General features: G+C 50.0%; 1 protein-coding gene and 1 long non-coding RNA gene across 5 annotated transcripts in view; both read left to right on the forward strand.

Annotated features, from left to right (window-relative positions):
• Window positions 1-19,480, forward strand: part of DNAI1 (dynein axonemal intermediate chain 1) — a 65,761-nt gene that overhangs the window by 35,878 nt on the left and 10,403 nt on the right. For all 4 annotated transcript variants that reach the window (XM_009188606.3, XM_017949782.2, XM_003911572.4 and 1 more), the window contains exons 8-13: window positions 468-527; window positions 2,143-2,277; window positions 6,042-6,126; window positions 9,659-9,776; window positions 10,077-10,120; window positions 15,579-15,826. In XM_009188606.3, the coding sequence (XP_009186870.2) occupies window positions 468-527; window positions 2,143-2,277; window positions 6,042-6,126; window positions 9,659-9,776; window positions 10,077-10,120; window positions 15,579-15,826 (690 nt within the window). The remainder of the gene's footprint in view (window positions 1-467; window positions 528-2,142; window positions 2,278-6,041; window positions 6,127-9,658; window positions 9,777-10,076; window positions 10,121-15,578; window positions 15,827-19,480) is intronic.
• LOC108582371 lies at window positions 10,130-12,765 on the forward strand. Its single transcript, XR_001895751.2, has 2 exons — window positions 10,130-10,466; window positions 11,683-12,765. It is a non-coding gene; the product is annotated as an uncharacterized LOC108582371 (long non-coding RNA).

A 19,480-nucleotide genomic window follows, 5' to 3' on the forward strand; every position in this document is an offset into this window, starting at 1 on the left:
CACCCTGTGTGGTCCCTATGCTGACATTTGGTAATCTGGGTGATACACAATGGGAAGGGGGCACATTCCCCTGATGGAGCCAGAGACTCTCGTATTAGAGAGGCCTTCTCAGGGCAAGGGGTGTTAGTCTGATGGCCTGCCAGGGGCTGACCTCTATGCCCTGGCCTGGCATCCTGCAGATCTGTTCATCCCCCACTTGGACTGTGCTTTGGTTAAAATGGGCACAGTCAGGCTTCCCTGCCCCTGCTTTCTAGCTTATACTTCTTCTGAAGGAGGCCAGAATGGACACAATATGGGCTTTGAATGCATCATTCACTTCTTCACCCAAGCCCCTCTTTACTTGCCCAGCTCTGTGTCCCACACCTCCATCAGCCCCAATCAAAATGCTTCTCTCAAAGATATACTGTTAGAATAAGTGAGAAGGAGTTGAGGGCTTTCTGTGGGTCTCCTGTTGTCTTGTTCTTTAGGATCGAGAATGCCAGATGGAACCTCCTCCCAGGACAAACTTTTCAGCCACAGCCAATCAGGTAAGACCCTGGGCCAGCCTGAAACCCCTTACCACCCACCTCTATGTATCCTTTCCTCATTTAGCAGCAAAGGCAACACTGGGTCAGGGGCTCCTCTGGCAGTCTGCCCTCCTCATCTACCTGTCCCTCTGCTCACTGTCCTGAGCATCCAGGCTCTGAACACCAGGCACATGAGACAGTAGGTCCCTATCCAGTGAGCTGTGGGCCAGCCACATGACTCAAGGGCAAGGTTGTCCAAGCTGGAAATAGGCATGGCTTCTGGATGGAGCTTCTTCCATGGCCAGGGGAGAACATTTGTTTCCATGGACTCTCTGGAACCTGTGGCACTCTGTGACTCTGTGACTGACTCCAAAGTGTTAGCACTCTGACCCTGCCCTCCCAGCAGCCTGCAGTGTTCCTGCAGCCCCCCTTCAAGTCCTCCTGGATGGCCACACTTATTTGAACAGGATATGGTGCCAGGAGACCTGATCTCAGACCTCACATTTTCTGTTCATACTTTAAGATCCTGAGCAAACCATGTCACTTTTACTGCCTCAGTTTCTTTCTCTGTAAAGAGAGGATGACAAGCTGCCTCACAGAGTTGTTGGAGGGTCTGAATGAGATAACAAAGATTGGAGTACTTTGCAATGTGGAATAGGAGACTGTGGGGGAGTTATTAAATGTAAGGTTTGCTTATCTGACCTCCAGGTGGCAGTGACTGCCCAGCTCTAGGGAGCACACGGTGTGATCAGGGGCATTTGCCCAGCCCTAGATCCTTGCTGCTTCCTCTGCTACTATCCTTGGGCTTCTCTTCCTGTCAGATCTATTTATCAAATGTTCCTTTACCTTTTGCTTACCTCCTTTTAATGCTGAGGTTTGGTCAGTGCCATAGACAGCCAGCCTGAGCCAGTATGTTTATGCCACGTCCAGGGGTAGGGGCAGGGAGATGAAGATATATACATAAAATATATATTTGAGACAAGGCCTTGCTCTGTCACCCAGGCTGGAGTGCAGTGGCACGGTCTTGGCTCACTGCAATTTCTGCCTCCTGGGCTCAAGCGATCCTCCCACCTCAGCCTCCTGAGTAGCTGGGACCACAGGCACATGCCACCACACCTGGTGTATTTTTGTATTTTTTGTAGAGATGGAGTTTCGCCATGTTTCCCAGGCTGGTCTTGAACTTCCGGGCTCAAGCTATCCACTTGCCTCAGCCTCCCAAAGTGCTGGCATTACAGATGTAAGCCACTGTGCCTGGCCTATTTTTTTTTCAATGTTCTAGTTCAGAGTCTTTTAAATCACCAACAAAAATGGGAACTAGCCTGATGTTTGCCCATTTGTTCTACCTGCTGGGGGCTGCATGCTAGAACAATGTTGATATGTAGCTGAAGACCCAGCCTCTGGGTTTCAGGGTATATAAGCCCAGCCCAGAGATGTCCTTAGAACTCTTTCATTCTTGTTCCAGAGCTGATTGTTAGTAGGGAAGATAAGTATTGAATACATAATTCCAATGGGCCAAGTAGAAGATGCTTGTGGCCAGGGTTAACATGACCAACTCCTTAAGTCTTGAAGGCTGAAAAGAGCTGTCTGGGTAAAGATTTCACCTTATAATTGTCCTTCTCATCTCACCCTTGCCTAGTGGGAGATCTATGATGCCTACGTAGAGGAACTTGAGAAGCAGGAAAAGACCAAAGAGAAAGAGAAGACAAAGACTCCAGTGGCTAAAAAGTCAGGGAAGATGGCCATGAGGAAGCTGACATCTATGGAGTCTCAGGTTTGGTGTTAGTTCCTACAGCTCTGCCACAGAATTTCTGAATGAGGGTTTGGCTGTCTGGGAGGGGTTCACAGATACTTAAATCAGGGGCTACTGTTGAGGTATAAATCGTTCTTTCCTTAGGGGAAGATGTGAGGAGAGCTACAACTGCCTCTAGCGTTCCATGCCTCCCCACAGTAAGATAGATCTGGAGGCTAGCAGTATTTCAGAATTATTGAGCTAGAGGGTAACAGAAGACATGTTCCTTATTGAAAGCACTATATGCCTTCTGGAAGGGCTGGGGAGTCTGCTCAGGGTGGGGGTGGGATGTGAGGATAAAGCACCACTTCCCTGGGCAAGGGCTTATAGGATTTGGGAAAGTGAGATGTTTTTTCACTTTCAGTACTTGGGTTTACTTGTGTCCTATACTGTAGGTGAATCTTCAGGGCCAGGAGCCAGATCAGAGATGATCATAGGTACCACCAATGCTAGGCCAATGGATTTGGCCACCCTGGGCTAGATTTTCCACGAAGAGCCATGTAGAAGTCATTATAAATGTCATGGTTGGGGGGCTCACTATGGGTCTAGCCAGCACAGGTTTGGGGATCATCATGGGAGTCACAGTGATGAAACTATAGGGAGTCACTGAAGGGAGGGTCGCCACAGGGAGACACTGAAGAGCCACATTTGTCCGTTTAACAGAGAGAAATCTGGATCAGGAACCAGAGTCCCATTGTGGATCAGGATGGGTTTGACTTGCAGTGGCATGGGAGGGACAATGTCCACAGGAATCTGGGGACTGGTTTCAGCACCTCGGAGAGTTCTCATGGCTGCTCTGGGGGAAGTGGTTCTGCTCCACTCCAGAATTGAAGCTGGACCAGTTAAAGGAAGTGCTGCTTCCTATGCCTAAGGTGTGTCCACTCTTGCTTAATTCTGTTTCATTATCCTGATCATGTCACATTTTAGGGGAAGTTTGAGGGTCCCCTGCCTTGGCTTTATAGGAGCTGTCCCAATGCTGTTTTATTCAATCACTGACCACTGACCAAGTACCTAGTGATCGCGGTCGTGCTGGGTACTGGAACTCTGAGGTGAAAGATGGAGCCCCTGCCCTGCTACTTTGTGCAGACCCTTGGCTTCCCCTGATCCATTCTCTAGAGGTTAGAGGCTTCACAGGGGCCACTGGCCTAGGTCAAGGTTCACATGAAGATCCATCAGGGTTATGAGGTCTGTGCTGGGACCCATGGTTGCAGAACCCTCAACTATAATCACCAGGACCTAGAAACCAGAAGAAAAGTCCCTGTGGCTGAGACTAGAATCTGACCTGTGTTCTAAGCCTTGCCAGAGTTGGTATCTAACATCCTCAGGGATGAGGGACCATCCCTCTCCATCACACTGGACTCTTCCAGCTTAGCTGACTTAGAAGACTATGGTACAAGCAGATTCCAGCCCTCTGGACCAAGTCCACATGGGAGGCAGGACACCCTCCCCAGCCCCACCCAGTGAATGCCTTGGTGTGCACCCTCTCCCCAAGGCAATAATTAGAAATCCCAAGTACTGGGCCAGGCTGTCTGTGCAACACAGTGGGAGAGGCAGTCACCTTCCCCATTGCCGAGGCCCAGTACTTGAGAAGAATGACACCGCTTCCTCAAAGAACGGGGTCTGATTATGTGGATAGAAAATTCAAATGTGCTGGAGGGGAGAAAAGATAAAAACTTCATGATATCCTATAGGAAGGGCCTCCTTGGTGGACCTCAGCTCTCTGTCTCATTAATGATTTGGGTGAACTCACAGAAATCAATGCACATTTGTCTGATCTGAATGATTAGGTAGGAAAGGAGGAAAGAGCTCACAGGCTGCAAGTTCAGTCAGAACCAACACAGATATGTGACTGCTCCAGTAGCATAGTAGCTGGGACAAGGGAGGTGACAGCCCACAACAATCTCCTCAGAACACAACTGGAAACCTACATCTCCCAGGGCCAGGAGAGGAGTGGTCAGGCTGGGGAGGCACTGGCTGGCTGTGTGGGTCTGAGAGCATGGACCCTGGAGCCTACAGACCTGGATTTATATCTTGGCTTTGCCATTTTTTAGCTCAGTTTTTCTGAAACCTCAGTTTCTTCATCTGTAAAGATACCCTAATGATACTTGCTTTGCAAGATTTTAATGAGAACCCAAGATAATACAAGGGCAGCCCCTAACATAACACTTTTGTGCTACTGATCAATAAATGGCAGCTGTTGTTATTGATATGCCATGTCATAACTGATGGAGCTGGGAGGAGTCACCCGAGGAAGTGCTGACTTGAGGGCATGTGGCTGTGTTCTCCTACCTCAAAGGAGCTATCACCAAGCATCCAATTCCTTGTGGCCAGAGGACAGAGTTGGGTCCCATAGGTAGAAGATGCAAGGGGTAGTATCAGCTAACTGGCTGGCTATCTGGCCACAGAAAACACTGCCTGACCTGGGGAGAGTCACACTTGCCAGGAAGCTGCTAAGGGGAGAGGATTCCTGCTCTGGGTCAGAGAATAGACAGCATAGCTGGAACCAGGTGAACTCTGAGGTCTGTGACTGCAAGACTCCAATTAATGTCCTCCTTGATCAGTTTTCTAAGGTAAAGTTGGAGTCTCTTTCAGGTGTGGCAAAAGGTCCTCAAAGGTCAGTTCCCCAGAATTGACTTCATAACCCTCCGCTGCACTACTCTGCATGTTTCCTCTGACACCATCACCACTGGGAGCTGGGTTAAACACTAACATGTATTATCACATTTCACCATCACAATGACCTGATGAGGCAGATGCCACCATCTGCCCCCACTTACCAAGAGGACTCTAAGACTCAGAGAAGCTAAGTAACTTGCCAGAGGTTGCCACTGAGTTCTAATTTTGGTGGGATGGGATAGGAGTGCAGGTCTGTGTGGCTCTAGAACCCATCCTTTTAACCGCTACCTGACACTGCTGTTTCTGAGACATCGAATCCTTGGGAACCATGGGGCTGGCCCCCTGGCTTCACCTGGGAGGGCTGCCCATTCAGCTGGCTCACTCCTGCCACCTGCCCTAAACCCTCTGGGCCTTTCCTGTCAGTCCCAAACTCTTTGCTCTTCTGTCAGCCTGCCAAGCACCTCTTCTTGGGGATTTAAGGAATTTCATACTATGGCAAGCTTCCTTTTGGTTCAAGATGAGTCACGTTTTCCTGACGTTAAGCTTCCTGCTTTCTCATTGGTCTGGGCTATGGGGAGGGTCTGGAAATAGGAGTCTCAGTTCTGCCTTGTTCTCCATGTATATAAGCATGTCTCTCCCCTCTTTGGGCCTTGGTGCCTTCCTCAGCCTTTGAGTAAGGGCTAAAACCAGATGATCTCTGAGGCCTTTAATGGGAGTCTGTCACTCTCTGAGCTGGTACAACTTTTCTGTCTCCACCAAAGAAGGCTCCAACCTGCCCTTGTCTGCTTTCTGCTGCAGACCCTTCCTGGGCTCTCTTCAATGCCCTGTCTTGTGCTCAGAGATAGGCCTTCTCAAAAACAAGTCCAGAATGAAAGCATGAAGCAGGTTCTACCCAGGGACCAAGTATATCAGCTCAGACCCTTTGTGCCACTTGTGAGGTAGGAGTTCCTAGAAGAGGGTAGTGGCATGAGCTGGGTCTTGAGATATGCAGAGAAACCTGTACAGAGCTATCTGGGGTGAGTAGTGTCAGAGAGGCACTGCTGAATCAACTACAAGTGTGACATGGCTCAGGACATATGACCTTGCCAAGTGCTGGTTTATGAGGACCTAAAGTTTCTGTATCCCCACAGACTGATGATATCATCAAAGTGTCCCAAGCTGCTAAGATCGTGGAGCGGATGGTCAACCAGAATACATACGATGACGTTGCTCAAGGTAAGAAGTTGAAGTTCTGGCAACCACTCTTATTGTCTGTATTAAAAAATTCTCATAAAAGCTTGAGTTACTTGGGTGTCTCGTGCTAGGTGCTATAAGTGCAAGCAGAGAAAAAATAATCCCTCTGTCCTCTGGATGTCACTGGGGAGACAAGACTTATGTGGATTAACCATGACTGATGGCATTAGAAACAATGTATATACTGATGAGATCCGGAAATGGTGCAGCAAAGAATACCTGCACATTGATCCAATCTCATCTTCCTGATAACCCTGGGAGGCAGGCAGAGCAGAAACTTGCTCATACTCTACACATGAGGAAGCTAAGGCTAAGGTCACCTGACTAGTGAGCGGCAGAGAGGGCCCAAACGGGTCTCGAGCTTCCTCATTCTATGCTCTGTCCTCTACTCAGTGCACCTTGGGAATGCTATAAATGCCGGAATGTATGGGGTAGACAGAAACCACTCTGGGGATCCTCACGTAGGAGAGAAGGAAAATGAGGGATGAGTGTGAGTAGTTATGGAAGGCTTTAGAGAGGGCTTAGCCAGATGCCAAGGGAGAAGCAGAGTGTGAGAGAGAAGATAGCTACAGGGAGGATGTTCTGGACAGGGATGGCATGAGCAGTGTCTTGGCAGTGAAACCGAATAGGAATGCACTCTGGGGACAAGGGGCAGCAGGCTCCCTGACCCAAACAGGGGCTTCATTGAAAAGAGGTGAGAGTTCAGGCAGAAGAGGTTGTTAGAGCCCATGTATGAAGGGCCTTGAATATCATGCAAGGAATATGACCTATCTCTGCAGATAGTTCGGAGAACTGAAACTTTCTAGGCAGGGACATAGCCCGATGAGAGCAAGGCTGGAAGAGGATGTGATTGGGTAGAATATAGTGCAGAGGTGAAGGTGAGGCTCAAGTGTGGGGTAGAATGGGCCTTACCATACCTGACCTAACCTGTGTCTTAAGGGATGGAGAAAAGGGAACAGTTATAACTGTGAGAAACAAGCTCCAGCATTCACTGGGAGTAGCCTGTGTGTCAGGCATTGTGCTATGCGATTTACATGTTATTATTTTGTTTGTTCCTGACAGCCACACTGTGAGGTGAATACCATTATTATCTCCATTTTATAGATGAGAAACTCAGGCTGGGATGTTGCCACTTTTTCAAAGTCACAGCTAGTGTGAGGTGTGAGTGGCAGCATCAGAACTCGAACACAGGCCCCTTGGATCCATTGCCTAAGCACTTTGCCGCTAGGCTGCAAAGCCACTGAGCTGGAAGAGGCATTTCAAGTAAACACCCTCAATAGATCTATCCTGGTGATTAATTAGTGATGAGGTGAAGAAAGAGACTGATTCAGAAATGCTTAAATCCTGGGGGCCTGGGAAATTCTGGTGTCTTTGACAGTGTCAGGGAAATGGAATCCTTCCCATGGCATGAACAGCACATTCCCAAGTGGCTTGTATTTCCCTAAGAGGTTGTGCATTTATTTGGAGCAGCTGCCTTCCCAGAGTTGGCAGCTCCTCGATGCTGGCTGGTCTCCTTTGCTGACAGCCTAGGGCTCTTCTTGGTGACTTGATGCTCATTGCTCACCCATGGGACACAGAAACCAGAGCTGCCAAAACCAGCAGCCTAAACAAGCCCCCTCGTTATCATTCAGACTGGAAAACGACCTTGAGTGCTTTTCAAAGCTGTCAAAGAACACAGCAGCTGTGAATGAGTTTGTCACTCACACAGCGTGGCTTCCTGAAACCCAGCCTCTACAAGTGGCCCACCAAAGGGCTGCAAACCTGATTAATATCCATGGAGAAACTGGCCTTGGTGAACCACTTTCATTTATAAGAACACAGTCACATAAAAATGCATTGAACTTTGATTTTTTTAATTGCATACTCTTTTCCCTTTGGGAAAGTGTAATCATGCAGGAGACATGAAAATAGAGAAGTGTTACCAATTAATCTCTGCTCTGAATTCAAGTATTTTCAAAGATAACCCAAGCTGGGGAATCTCTGATGTAATCAAGGCTCACGCCTCTCTGACCACTTGAATCTTTTTTGTTCTGAGACCTTTTTGAGGTTTGAGTGAAGTCCCACAACCTCAAGGTATGGGTACTATAGGAGATGTCAGGGTAATGCCTGGGCATGTTCTTGGCTTCACTGAATGACAAGATTCATTTTCTAATTGGTCACCCTTTGTCAAAAGAAGATCAAGAACTACTTCACTTCTGTTAATGGATTTCACTGCATTCTTTAAACAGTTGTTGGTTGTCTGTTTTGTGGCTGTCCCTGTGCTAGGCACTGGGGACCCAGAGAATATATATGTGTCCTGCTCTCCAGGATCTGTCTGGTGGGGGAGAACAGACAAAAAGGATAAACAGAGGCAATCTAGTGTGACAGATGTTTCAGTAGAGGAGAGGCAGGGCTGGAATAGAGGAAGAAATTAACTCTGCTCAAAAGAAAATGAAGACCTCACAGATGAGGAGGAGTTTGATCTGGATCTGGAGTGAGTAGGAGTTTGCCAGGAAGAACAGGACATCTTAGACATGGAAAACTATGTAGAAAAACACAAAACAGGAGACAACTGCACTCATTGGCATGATTTGATATGGAGGGGACATGGACAGCTGACTAGAAATAACGTGGAAGTGCCAGCCGGGAGCCTTGGTTTGATCTCCTCTGCAAGGGGAGCCATTGAGGGGGTTTCGGTGGAGTGAGGAAAGGGGTGTGGTGAGGTGCCTTGTTTGTACTCACTCTGATTGTTCTGTGAAACAAGGGTTGGAGGAGGAGTTACTGGAGGTAGGAGACCAGTTAGAGGGATATTGTCATAATACACATGATGGATGTTGGGGCCTGAACCTGGGCAGGGACTATGGGTTTGGAGAGAAGCGAACGAATTAAAAAGATAGAAGAAAAATATGAGAAATTATGGAAACGGATCAGTCAAGGATTACTCATTTCTCGTTTAGACAAGTGGGAGGATGGGGCATCTAACTTAAAGAAAGTGGGATGCCAAGACAATTTTGTGGGCAGGAGATGAAGTTGAGTTCAGAGAACCCATGGGGGATCTAGGCAGCTTCATTATAGGGAGGCTTGGCTGTGGATATGAAAATGGGCTGCACTTTAGAGATTTAGGAGGCAGAATTAATAGAACTATTAATCAGCCCCTGGCAGCTGAACCCTTGAAAATTGGCTGCTCCAAATGGAGCCTCCTGAAGTGCTAGGGAAACACATGGGAACAAGGGCTGCGAACCCGGGATTTTATCCACATAGACATGGCCGGTGTATTGTAATGTACCTCCAACAGCGACAGTAACAATAGCTAACACAAAGAGCTTACTATGTGCCAGGCATTTTTCTAAGCTCTTTGCATATATTAACTCAATTAATATATCCTCACAACAACTCTGAGATAGGTAGTATTATTATTCCCACTCTAAAACAGAGGCTCATTGTTTTGCCCAAGGAGGTACAGACAGTAAGTGGTGGACCTGGGTTTGCCATAAAGCGGCAGTCCCAGGGCCGACTCTGCCTGTGTGTGTTTAAGATTTTAAGTACTATGAGGATGCGGCTGATGAATACCGAGACCAGGTGGGTACCCTGCTGCCGCTCTGGAAGTTCCAAAATGACAAAGCCAAGCGCCTGTCCGTCACCGCCCTCTGCTGGTAAGTATAGGCATTGCAGCAAACCCAGAGCCCCTGAGTGCCCTCTACATCCCAAACCCCCAGTACCTCCTTCTGCACTTAACGACCTTGAGTATGACATGTGACAGTATGGAAAAATATGGAACTTGGATTCTTATGGGATTGCAGGACCACCCGCAGGACTCCCAGGTGGTGAGGTCCTAAGCTGGAGAATAGATGTCTGTAGTATAGTTAGGTACCAGTGCCCACAGGAAGGCCCTTGTCCACAGGAGGGCCATGTTCATTTCCTATGCCAATGGATTCTTTTTTTTTTTTTTGTAGGAATCCAAAGTACAGGGATCTGTTTGCAGTGGGCCATGGCTCTTGTAAGTGATCCGGCTATTCATTTATTTGCTCATGTAAACAGCAAACACTAAGTACCTACTCTGTACAGAGCTCTTTGCCAGTTGTAAGAAATACAAAGACAACTGCCTGCAGGGCGCTCACAGTCTAATGGGGAAGACCCACAATCCTACTGGCAATTAGTGCTGGATGAAGGGAATACTCTAAACTGAATGTGCCAATGGAGCCTTGAAGGAGTTATTCTGGTGAAGAAAGAGGGGAGAACACTTCTGGCAGAGGGACCTGCATATGCAAAGGCTTGGAGGCATGACAAATATGGCAGAATATGAAGCTGCTGAGGGCGGCCAGGGTCAGCCCTCAAAGGGCCCGGTAAGCCATTCCAAAAAGCTTGGACCTTCTCCTGAGGGGAAACCACTGAAGGAATTCAAGGACAGGGACATGACCAGTGCAGGGAGGAATTGCAGGCATTGCAGGCCTGAGACTGGAGGCAGGAAACCAGTTAGGAGACTGATACAGGTATCCCAAGGAGAGATGGCAGGACCTTAACCACACGGTAGAGTGGAGATGGAGGCCCCCTTTCCTGCCTTCTCCTCAGGCCTTCCTGATTGGGTGGGTGGGGGTGTGGGATGGGATCCCCTGAACCTTGGGAGCCCACTGCTGTCCAGAGTGTGCCCACCCCTGCCAGTTACCCACCCGAGGCAGGAAGGCAGCACAGTGGAAACTGTGTCCAGGTGATTTGCTTTCCCTTCATGTTACTTGGTCCCAGAAGAAGCCCCTAGTGCTGTGCTGGCCTGGACATTCCCCCTTCCCAACGGGAGAGGGCCCTACACTTCGCAGTAGTCTCGGCTCCCCAGTGCTAACAGCTTGTTCTCTGGCTGGGAGGATCAGCTTCTGCAAACACAAAAACCTTTCCATTCTCCAAGCTGCTGCTGGCTGGCAGGCATACAAGCTCCCAGTCACTGCCCCTCAGACTGCCTGTCCGCCCATTCTTTGACCAGGGTGGGGAGGGGGAGGGGGTGTTTGTCATTCCTCTCAGGGAGGAGACCTTGGAGCTGCTCCCAGTCTTGTGGTCTGGGCCGCCTTTGAGGATGCCCTAAATGCCTGCTTTGTGTCCCCACTCCTGAGGGTGGGCTGCTGCCAAGTGGGAAGTGCCCTCCCCCTCTGGCAGGGAACTAGCACATTCCTCCCCCTCTGCTGCAGCTACTGGGCCTGGAACAGGGCCTGGGGGTCGGGTTGGGCAGGCCCTCCCAGGAGTGGGTGTGGACCCCCTGTGAGGCTGCTCTCAGCCCAGGCTCTCTGCTCAGGACTGAGGCAGGGGTGTCGGGGTTGCTCCCCAGAAGGTAGGAGGAGAAACTGCTTCAGTTTTCACCCCATTCTTCCCCGACCCAGGTTCAGAAGCAGGCTCAGCTGGTTGGGGTCATGTGGAGGCTGTCGTGGGTGCTGGGGTCTGGGCAGCCTTGGGCAGGAGCAGTAGAGTAGGTCACCTCCCACCAGCAGATGACCTCGAGCCTGACAAGCCCAGCAATGTCCTTTGGGCAGGTACTTACCTGAGAACGGTCTCTTTGTCTTTCCTTGATCCTGTTAGCTACATCCACGTGCCTGAGTGGTACCCATCGTCAGCTACAGTCTTGGGGGTGGGGGTGTCACTTTCCAGTGACACCTGGGGCCAGAAGCCTCTCTGAGCCTTGCGTTCTTCATTGGTGACACGGAAAGGCTGACAACCTGCCAGGCCTCCATTCCAGGGCTATTGTGAGGTACACTTGAGAGAGAAGAAGTAAACATGCTGCAAGCGGAGGAACCACCTACACATAAAGGACAATCATTGCTGATTTGTCTGTCATTCTTTCCCCTAGCTTTTCTGCAGTACCCTCAGGGGGCCGGAGCAGAGAAGAGGGGTGTGGAGACAGAGGGGAGTCTCCTAGGGAGCAGGGCCCAGTGGCAGCAGCAGTGGTATTTGCTTTTGCTGTCACTGGCTCGGGGGTTGTTGGCCAGCTTTCAGATGAGCATCTATTCTCCAGAGCCTTGCATATCTCTGAACCACCTGCAGAGGCCTGAATAGAGCCAGGCTGGGTGGAGACTCAGGAAGGCCCCTGCATCCATCCTGAGCTTGCTTCTGGGAGTCCCATGCTCTTGAGTGCCTCCATGGGAGAAAGAGGGCAAAGCTAGGGCAGACAGAAGGCACCCTAGCTGCTGGATGGGATCACTATGAGGAGCAGCTGGTCTCCCCAGCATCCATCACACTGTCTTTGGAAGCTCCCAGATACTACCCTCCCATAATCAGATTTTGCCTCATGAGGACAAACACTGGAGTGAGAATTTGGGTTTGATGTTGGATTTAACTCTGGTGAGCTGAGTCTAGACCTCATAAACCTCCTTTTTATGGTATTCCCAGATATTTATTCTGTGACTCAGCCAAATAAAATTTTGGCAGGCGTAGGTATATACCCTAGGAAGGACTGGGGCCAGTCCCTCATTTCTGGCTGGGACAAGCCAGGTTGGTTGGAGCCAGCCAGGAACAAGCAGGTAGAGAAAAGGGAATCTGGGCAATGTCCTGCAACAGCACAGAAACATCCCCACGTGCTTCCCCACTATAGCTGCTGGGTAGCAGGTAGTGAGCACAATAGGCTGCTTAAAGGGCAAAGATTGGGATCCCCCCCTAGGGCCAGGCTCCATGTGCCCAGCAGAGTGGAGAAAGAGGCTGTCAGTTGGTATAAAGCAGGTGGAGGAAGGTTAGAAGGTAAAGGAACTAGCCCAGGAAGAGATGGCCTTGGGACTGCTGGGATGCAATGATGTCAGCCGGCTGTACTGAAGCAGTCCTTTCCAGCCCATTAGCCAATTCATAGCAGGGAAACAGGGACTTCTCATGGTCTGCCAGGCATGGATGGTGGAACAGATCAGGATGCTCTGTGTGGTCCTGAGGCTTTCACACAGGAGATGGGGCAAGAAGCTTCCCAGAGAGCCACGCATTGGAAGAGCAGGGGAGCCAGCTGTCCCCCAGCCCAGCCTCTCTCTGGGGATAGCACCCTCAAAAGGGGCCAATGTCAGCCTCTTAAGTCCCAGCTCTAAATCCCTTCCCACTCTGTCCCACCACATCCTGGCCTGTCCCTGGGCCTGCCTAGGCCAGAGATACACTTTTAGGGATTTAAATCTTTCCTGATCATTTATTTGTCAGCTTCACTAATTAAGCAGTGTTAATTTCATTTACCGAAAATGGAAATTCATCCACCTCATTTCTCCTCATTCATCCTCCACACACAAAATCCATCACTCCTCGGCCACAGGCTGCGTAAAATTTACAGGACTAATTATGTTGTCAGGTCTCTTTGTAAATACAGTCCGTAAAGGCCACTGTGCTTGCTGGGTGGTAATGCAAGGGCATTCCTGTTGTTAGTTTAATTACTGGTTAGTTATTTAGGTTCTCAAATGTTTGCCTCATTTTCCCTAAATCAAATTAAATGTCCCGCTTGATGTATTCTGTCTCTAAGGTCTTGCTCTTATTTCCACACTGTTTAAATATTACTTCTAATCGAAAGAGAGTGCCTGGAAAAGCCCAACTGCTCGAGAGGCTGAGCCCAGCCTGGCACCATGGCCTCTGGGCCATGCTTGAGGTTTTGAATCCTCTAGCAACTGATACCCTTCTTTAGAGCAGCGTTGGGCTGGTCCCCTGCCTTTGGAAATTGTGAAAGTCCTAACACAAGGGGCATTTTTGTTCCTGGAGTCGACGGTGGCAAGGCTGAGGTATGGGAAATGGAGAGAGGGTTTCATTATTGTCATCAGAAGGGCGGAGGAGCATTGCATCCATCCAGCTGACTTCTAGAGGGACGGCTTCCAAATCATCCCAGAAAAAAAGTACCATCTATGGGAGGCTGTCCCTCTGATTCCTAAAAGTAGGTTTGGGTCAATTTTCCCTAAATGTCTACTATACAAGTTTCCTGTTGCTGCTGGAATAAACTACCACAAATTTAACGGCTTAAAATAACACAAAATTATCATACAGTTCTGTAGGTCAGAAGTCCAAAATAGGTTTCACAGAACCAAAACCAGGTGGTAACAGGGCTGCATTCCCTCTTGAGGCTCCAGGGGAGCAGCCCTTTCCCTGCCCTTTCCAATTTCTACAGGCTGCCCACATTCCGTGGCTTGTGGCCCCCTTCCAGCAAGCAATCGAATCATTCTGACATCTGCTTCTATGGTTACATCTCCTTCCCTGACTCTCCTGCCTCCCTCTTTCCCTTATAAGAACCCTTGTGATTACATTGAGTCTACCCAGATAATCCAGGATAATCTCCTCCATCTCAAGGTCTTTCACCTAATCAAATCTGCAGAATCCCTTTTGCCATGAAAAGTGACATATTTACAGGCTCAGGGGATTAGGATATGGACGTCTTTGCAGGGGGGCCTTATTCTGCCTACCACGCGCCCCCTCCAAGTGCCTCTTGCATGACTTAATAAGGGAGTCATTAAACAGCTGCTGTCTTGGAGCCAGTCCTGGGCTAGACTCATTTAGGACAGCACAGTAAGAGAGGAAGCCTGCTGTCAGTGGCTGGCCTGGTATCCTTGTCTCTGTAGCTTGGCATCTACTTCCTCCTGTCCACTGACCTGGCCTGATGCCCCTACATGCCCTCTGCCTTAGCAGAGTGCCCCCAGGTAGGGGGCTGCACTAGCCTTCCACCTCTCCAGCTCCGGCTCCCCTGAGCTTGGTGAGGAGGCTGGGAGGACCGAGCTGGTGGCAGGAGGCTGGGACTATATTCATGACTACATATCAGGATGAGCGCCAAGTACACAGAAAATGAAAGAAAGAGTGGGAGGCACTCCCTTGACATGGGGCTGGTGGGGAGAAGGGCCTCTGCTGAGTGGTCCATTGTTGATCGCCAAAAGTTGTGCCCAGGCCAAGTGGGCCTGTGGAAGCCTAACTGGCTGGCCTGGGACTTCTGGATTTGGGGACCATGCCTAGATTTAGGGCTCAGGCTGAACCTAGGACTGTGGGGATTTGCTCATAGGTGGCTAGTTTGGGACTCACTGTAGACAATTCCATATTAGTTCAAGTTAGCCTGTACTTGACTGGGGGGGGGGTACATGGGCATTATCGAGGCATCTGTGGAAAGCTGCCTGCCCTGGGCTGGGCATCCAAACCCCCTCTGAGGGTGTTGCTCCTTCCCAAGGTCACACACCTTCTTCACTTAGCAGCTCTTTGAGCCAGCGTCCCCCTTTCCTGCACCTCGGGGAGAATTAGGAGAATAAACCTGGTCTCCTTGATTGGTTATTGGATCCTTCCATGATCTCTGAGAAGGGAAAGTTCACATCTCATAATTCCACTTCACAGATGGAAAAGATGAAGCCCAGAGAGGAATCCCACACTCCGACAGATGCAGAGCAGAGCAGAGCAGAGCAGGGCTTGCCCATCTAGTGGGGTAGGGGTGAGGAGGCTTCCCCAGGCAGGGCAGTTGGATCTTCCAACCTCAGCCGCCCATCTTCCCTGGGCAGATGACTTCATGAAGCAGAGCCGGGGCATGCTGCTGCTCTACAGCATGAAGAACCCCAGCTTCCCTGAGTACATGTTCAGCAGCGACAGCGGCATCATGTGTCTCGATATCCACGTGGACCACCCCTACCTGGTGGCAGTGGGCCACTATGACGGCAACGTGGCAATTTACAACCTCAAGAAGCCCCACTCCCAGCCCTCCTTCCGCAGCTCAGCCAAGTCTGGCAAGCACTCGGACCCTGTGTGGCAGGTCAGCCTGGAACCAGGATGGGAGGGGTGGGGATGGGAGCAGCATGTGGGCCTGAGGCCACTGGAGGAGGGAGGGAGCTTGGGGAGGAGAGGACCGCAGGCAAGAGATGAGGATGGTAGGTACCATCAGGCCAGGATCTGGGTGTCAGAAAAGGCAGAAAAGGGCAGAAGGTGAAAATCAGGAGGCAAGAGGGTCTCCAGTGAGAGCTGGGGTCCGGGCCCCATCTGTTTGCCGAGGGTCTCTTGGATGTGGCGATCAGTAACTCAGAAGACATAGCTGGAAGCCTCCAGGGCCTGATAGGCCCCAGCTGAGTACAGTGGGCCTTTGGACAATGTGGGAATGAGGGACACTGACCCCCACACAGTCAAAAATCTGTGTATAACTTTGGAGTCTTCAAAAACGTAACTACTAATAGCTTACTTTTGACCGGAAGCCTTACTGACAACAGTCAAATGATACATATATTGTGTGTTATGTATATTTTATATACTGTATCCTTATAATTGGGCAAGTAGAGAAAAGAAAATATGTTATTAGGAAAATCATAAGGAAGAAAAAATATTTATTGTTCATTAAATGTAAGTGGATCATCGCAAAGGTCTTCTTCCTCATCATCTTCACACTGGGGAGGCTGAAGAGAAGGAAGAGGAGGGGTTGGTCTTGCTGTCTCAGGGATGGCAGGGGCAGAAGAAAACCTGTGCATAGTTGAACCCATGTAGTTCAAAGTCACGTTGGTCAAGGGTCAATGTATGTTAAAGACCAGGTCCTTGTCTACAAGCTTCCTCAACTCCCCACAGGGCTTTCCTCTGCCATCTGGGCTAGATTTGGGGAAACTCCCAGGCAGGGGTGGCTGCTGCTGGTTGCCTGCCCTTGGGTGGGACTGTAAGGCCTGGTAGGCAGGTCTGCCCCTGAGCCTTTCTGTAGCACCCCCTCTTCTCCAGACATGCCTAGAGTGGTAGGTGGGGCCTCTGCAGAAGTCTGATACCAGCCTGGAACCATTACCTGGACATTGGGGCTGCGTTCCACCCTGACTGTGTTTTCCATCATATTCCACGGGGAGTAGATTTCAGTTTCACTCTCAGAGGGTCTCTTAGTTGTGGCGTTGCAGGCCCTTCTTTATTGTATCCCAAAGGTCCCCTTCCTTCAAAGGCTGTGTACTCTTTTTCCATGGGCAGGTCTGGGAGGACCTAGGGATGAATTTCTGCCTCAAGTTGCTCAAGGTCTCTGGGCTCATCAGGCAGCACTGGGACTCTGTCTTCTCTTCTTTCGATTCCCTCCTGCCCTGAGAGTCTGCAGGCAAGCTCTGCACTCCTGCCTCTTATGGCCCTGAGCTCCCTGAGACATGTGGACACCTTCCCCAGCACTGACAGGCCTGAGCAGAGGGAGGACTGCCCAGGCACAGGGGCAATGGTGCCCTCTCAGCTTTATCCTTTACCCAGAGCCTGGGGCAGAGGGTGGGAGGGAGGCATCTCCTCCTGCCATACACCCTCCCCAGCTACTCTCCAACAAAGCAGAGACCAGAGGTTGCAGCCTCAGGAGTTTTCTCCACCAAAAAGTCCACCTCCCAATTCATCACCAGGCCTTCCAGACACATGTAGGTCTCTAGACTGGGGGAGGATCTCTGTAGAAACTTTAAAACTCATGGAGAGGGAAAAAGGCTTGTCTTGACCATACCAGGCCCAGCCCTGCCCCTGCTTTCCTAGCTCAGCCCAGGGCCAAGTGCAGAGCATCTCTGGTTGGCCTGACCACTCTCCTTCCTCAAGCCAAGCAGAAGGGCAGAGGCCCAAGCCAACCACCCTACTCCTACTCTGCTATGTCCTGGAAATCAAATAGCAGATTGCAGGGAAAATGGGGCATTGTAAAGAACATTATTGCTTTCACTGAGCAGGTCCCAGGAAGACAGGAACTCAGGGGACAGGGAAGCCTTCTGCTCTGCTATCCTGCCAGGAAAACAGGGCTGCTGACTTTGCAAAATGGAAGACTCAGGTTCTTGTATAGAATCATGGCATGTGACATGGGCAGGACCCGCCTGTCTCTCACCTGTTTACTCACATCCTGTTCTCTTCTTTTCTTCTCATTCCTTCCTCCCTCATTCATTCACTTACTCATTCATACATTCAGTAACTCCTCCCTGTGTGCTCCTCTGGTTGATCTCTGGAGTTCCTACTGGGGAGATAACCACAGCCACAGGCTGACCAGGGCAGGGCAGTATGCTAAGTGCTAAAGTAGAAGTGTGCAAGGAGGGGCACCCACATTGTCCTGGGTGGGGACCGGGGGTGGAGGGTTGGGCAGGTCTTTGTAGAGGAAGCAACACCTGAGCTGGATTGTGAGGGAGGAGAAAGAGTTAGTGAGATGAAGAAGGTACAAAGGGATCACATGTGCAATGACATGGGGCACCAAGCAGAGTAGCCTGTTGGGAAGTGACACATCATTTGAAGCACCCTGCGCTTATCTATTAAATTAAGATGCTTGGACAGTGTACGTCCGTGGTTTTAAGCAAAGTGTTCATGCAGAAGCCCTATATATTAAAAAGATGAGAGTGGTGCTCGAGTAGGACCTGGGCCCTGCTTGCTTAAGGGTCCCCTATTTTCACTCCCTCTACCCCCTGAGCATAGTTTCAAAATTGCTGCCCAACCATCAGAGAGTTTGGGGCAGAGGAGTAACACAGTCATGTTTGTCTCTTGGAAAGATACTCTGGCTGCAGCATGAGTGATTTTGAAGCCTGAGCTAGGGCAGGGGCAGTGGAGACAGAAATGAGAAGACAGGGTTAAGAGCTGGTGGGGTAGTAAAATCAACAGAAGGAAATGATTGATTAGATATGGGGAAAGGGAAGAATTCATGCTGCCTGGGTTTGAGTTGCTTAGTAGGCTATCCGTAGAAGTGAGAAATGGCAGAAGAAAAACAGGTTTGGCCAGAAACCAATACAAGAAACCCAAGGGACACCCAGAGGGAGGCATCCTCCAGGCAGTTGGCTATAAGAGCATGGAGCTTGAAGGAGAGCCAGGCTGCTGAATGAGATGTCAGAGACATCAGAGTCTAAGTCTCTCTTAACAGGACTGTGTCAGAGATACTGTGTCAGAGATATTTGGGGGAGGCCAGAGAGGTTGTGTTAGATCTCAAATGCCAGGCTGAGGCAGAAGGAGTTTGTTCTGTTGGCAGTGGTGAGCCACAGAAGGTTTTGGAGCCAAGGAGAGGACTGTCTGTTCTAAGAAGATTGGGCTCCTGTCCCACAGCACAGGCTTCTTCTCCAGGGAACCTGCCTGAGTAGCCAGCTCTGTGCAGGCCCTACTGTGAAGCTTCAACCAGCAACACTCTGTGGGGGTGTGTGTGTGTGTGTGTATGTGTGTGTGTGTGCTGGTGCAATTCTGGGGAAGGAGGCAGGAAGGATGTACAAACAAGAGACTAGGGTCAAGCAGGTCCGCCCTAAGCAAATAAGGCAGAAGAGAATAAATCAGTGAAGCAGGCTCCAGCTCCTCCCTACCACCTGGTCCCTGGGAATTCATTCATTCTCTTAACCTCACTTACCACCCTCCCTCTTTTGCTTTATTCCTACCGGCTCACCTACACCCCAGGAGCATGTGTGCGACTTGCACACACACATATACACAGTCACTTGCAAATACACACACACCACCCCCCACTGGGCATCAGGCT

This window comes from Papio anubis, chromosome 13 (genome assembly GCF_008728515.1).
Source record: "Papio anubis isolate 15944 chromosome 13, Panubis1.0, whole genome shotgun sequence".
Taxonomy (NCBI): Eukaryota; Metazoa; Chordata; class Mammalia; order Primates; family Cercopithecidae; genus Papio; species Papio anubis.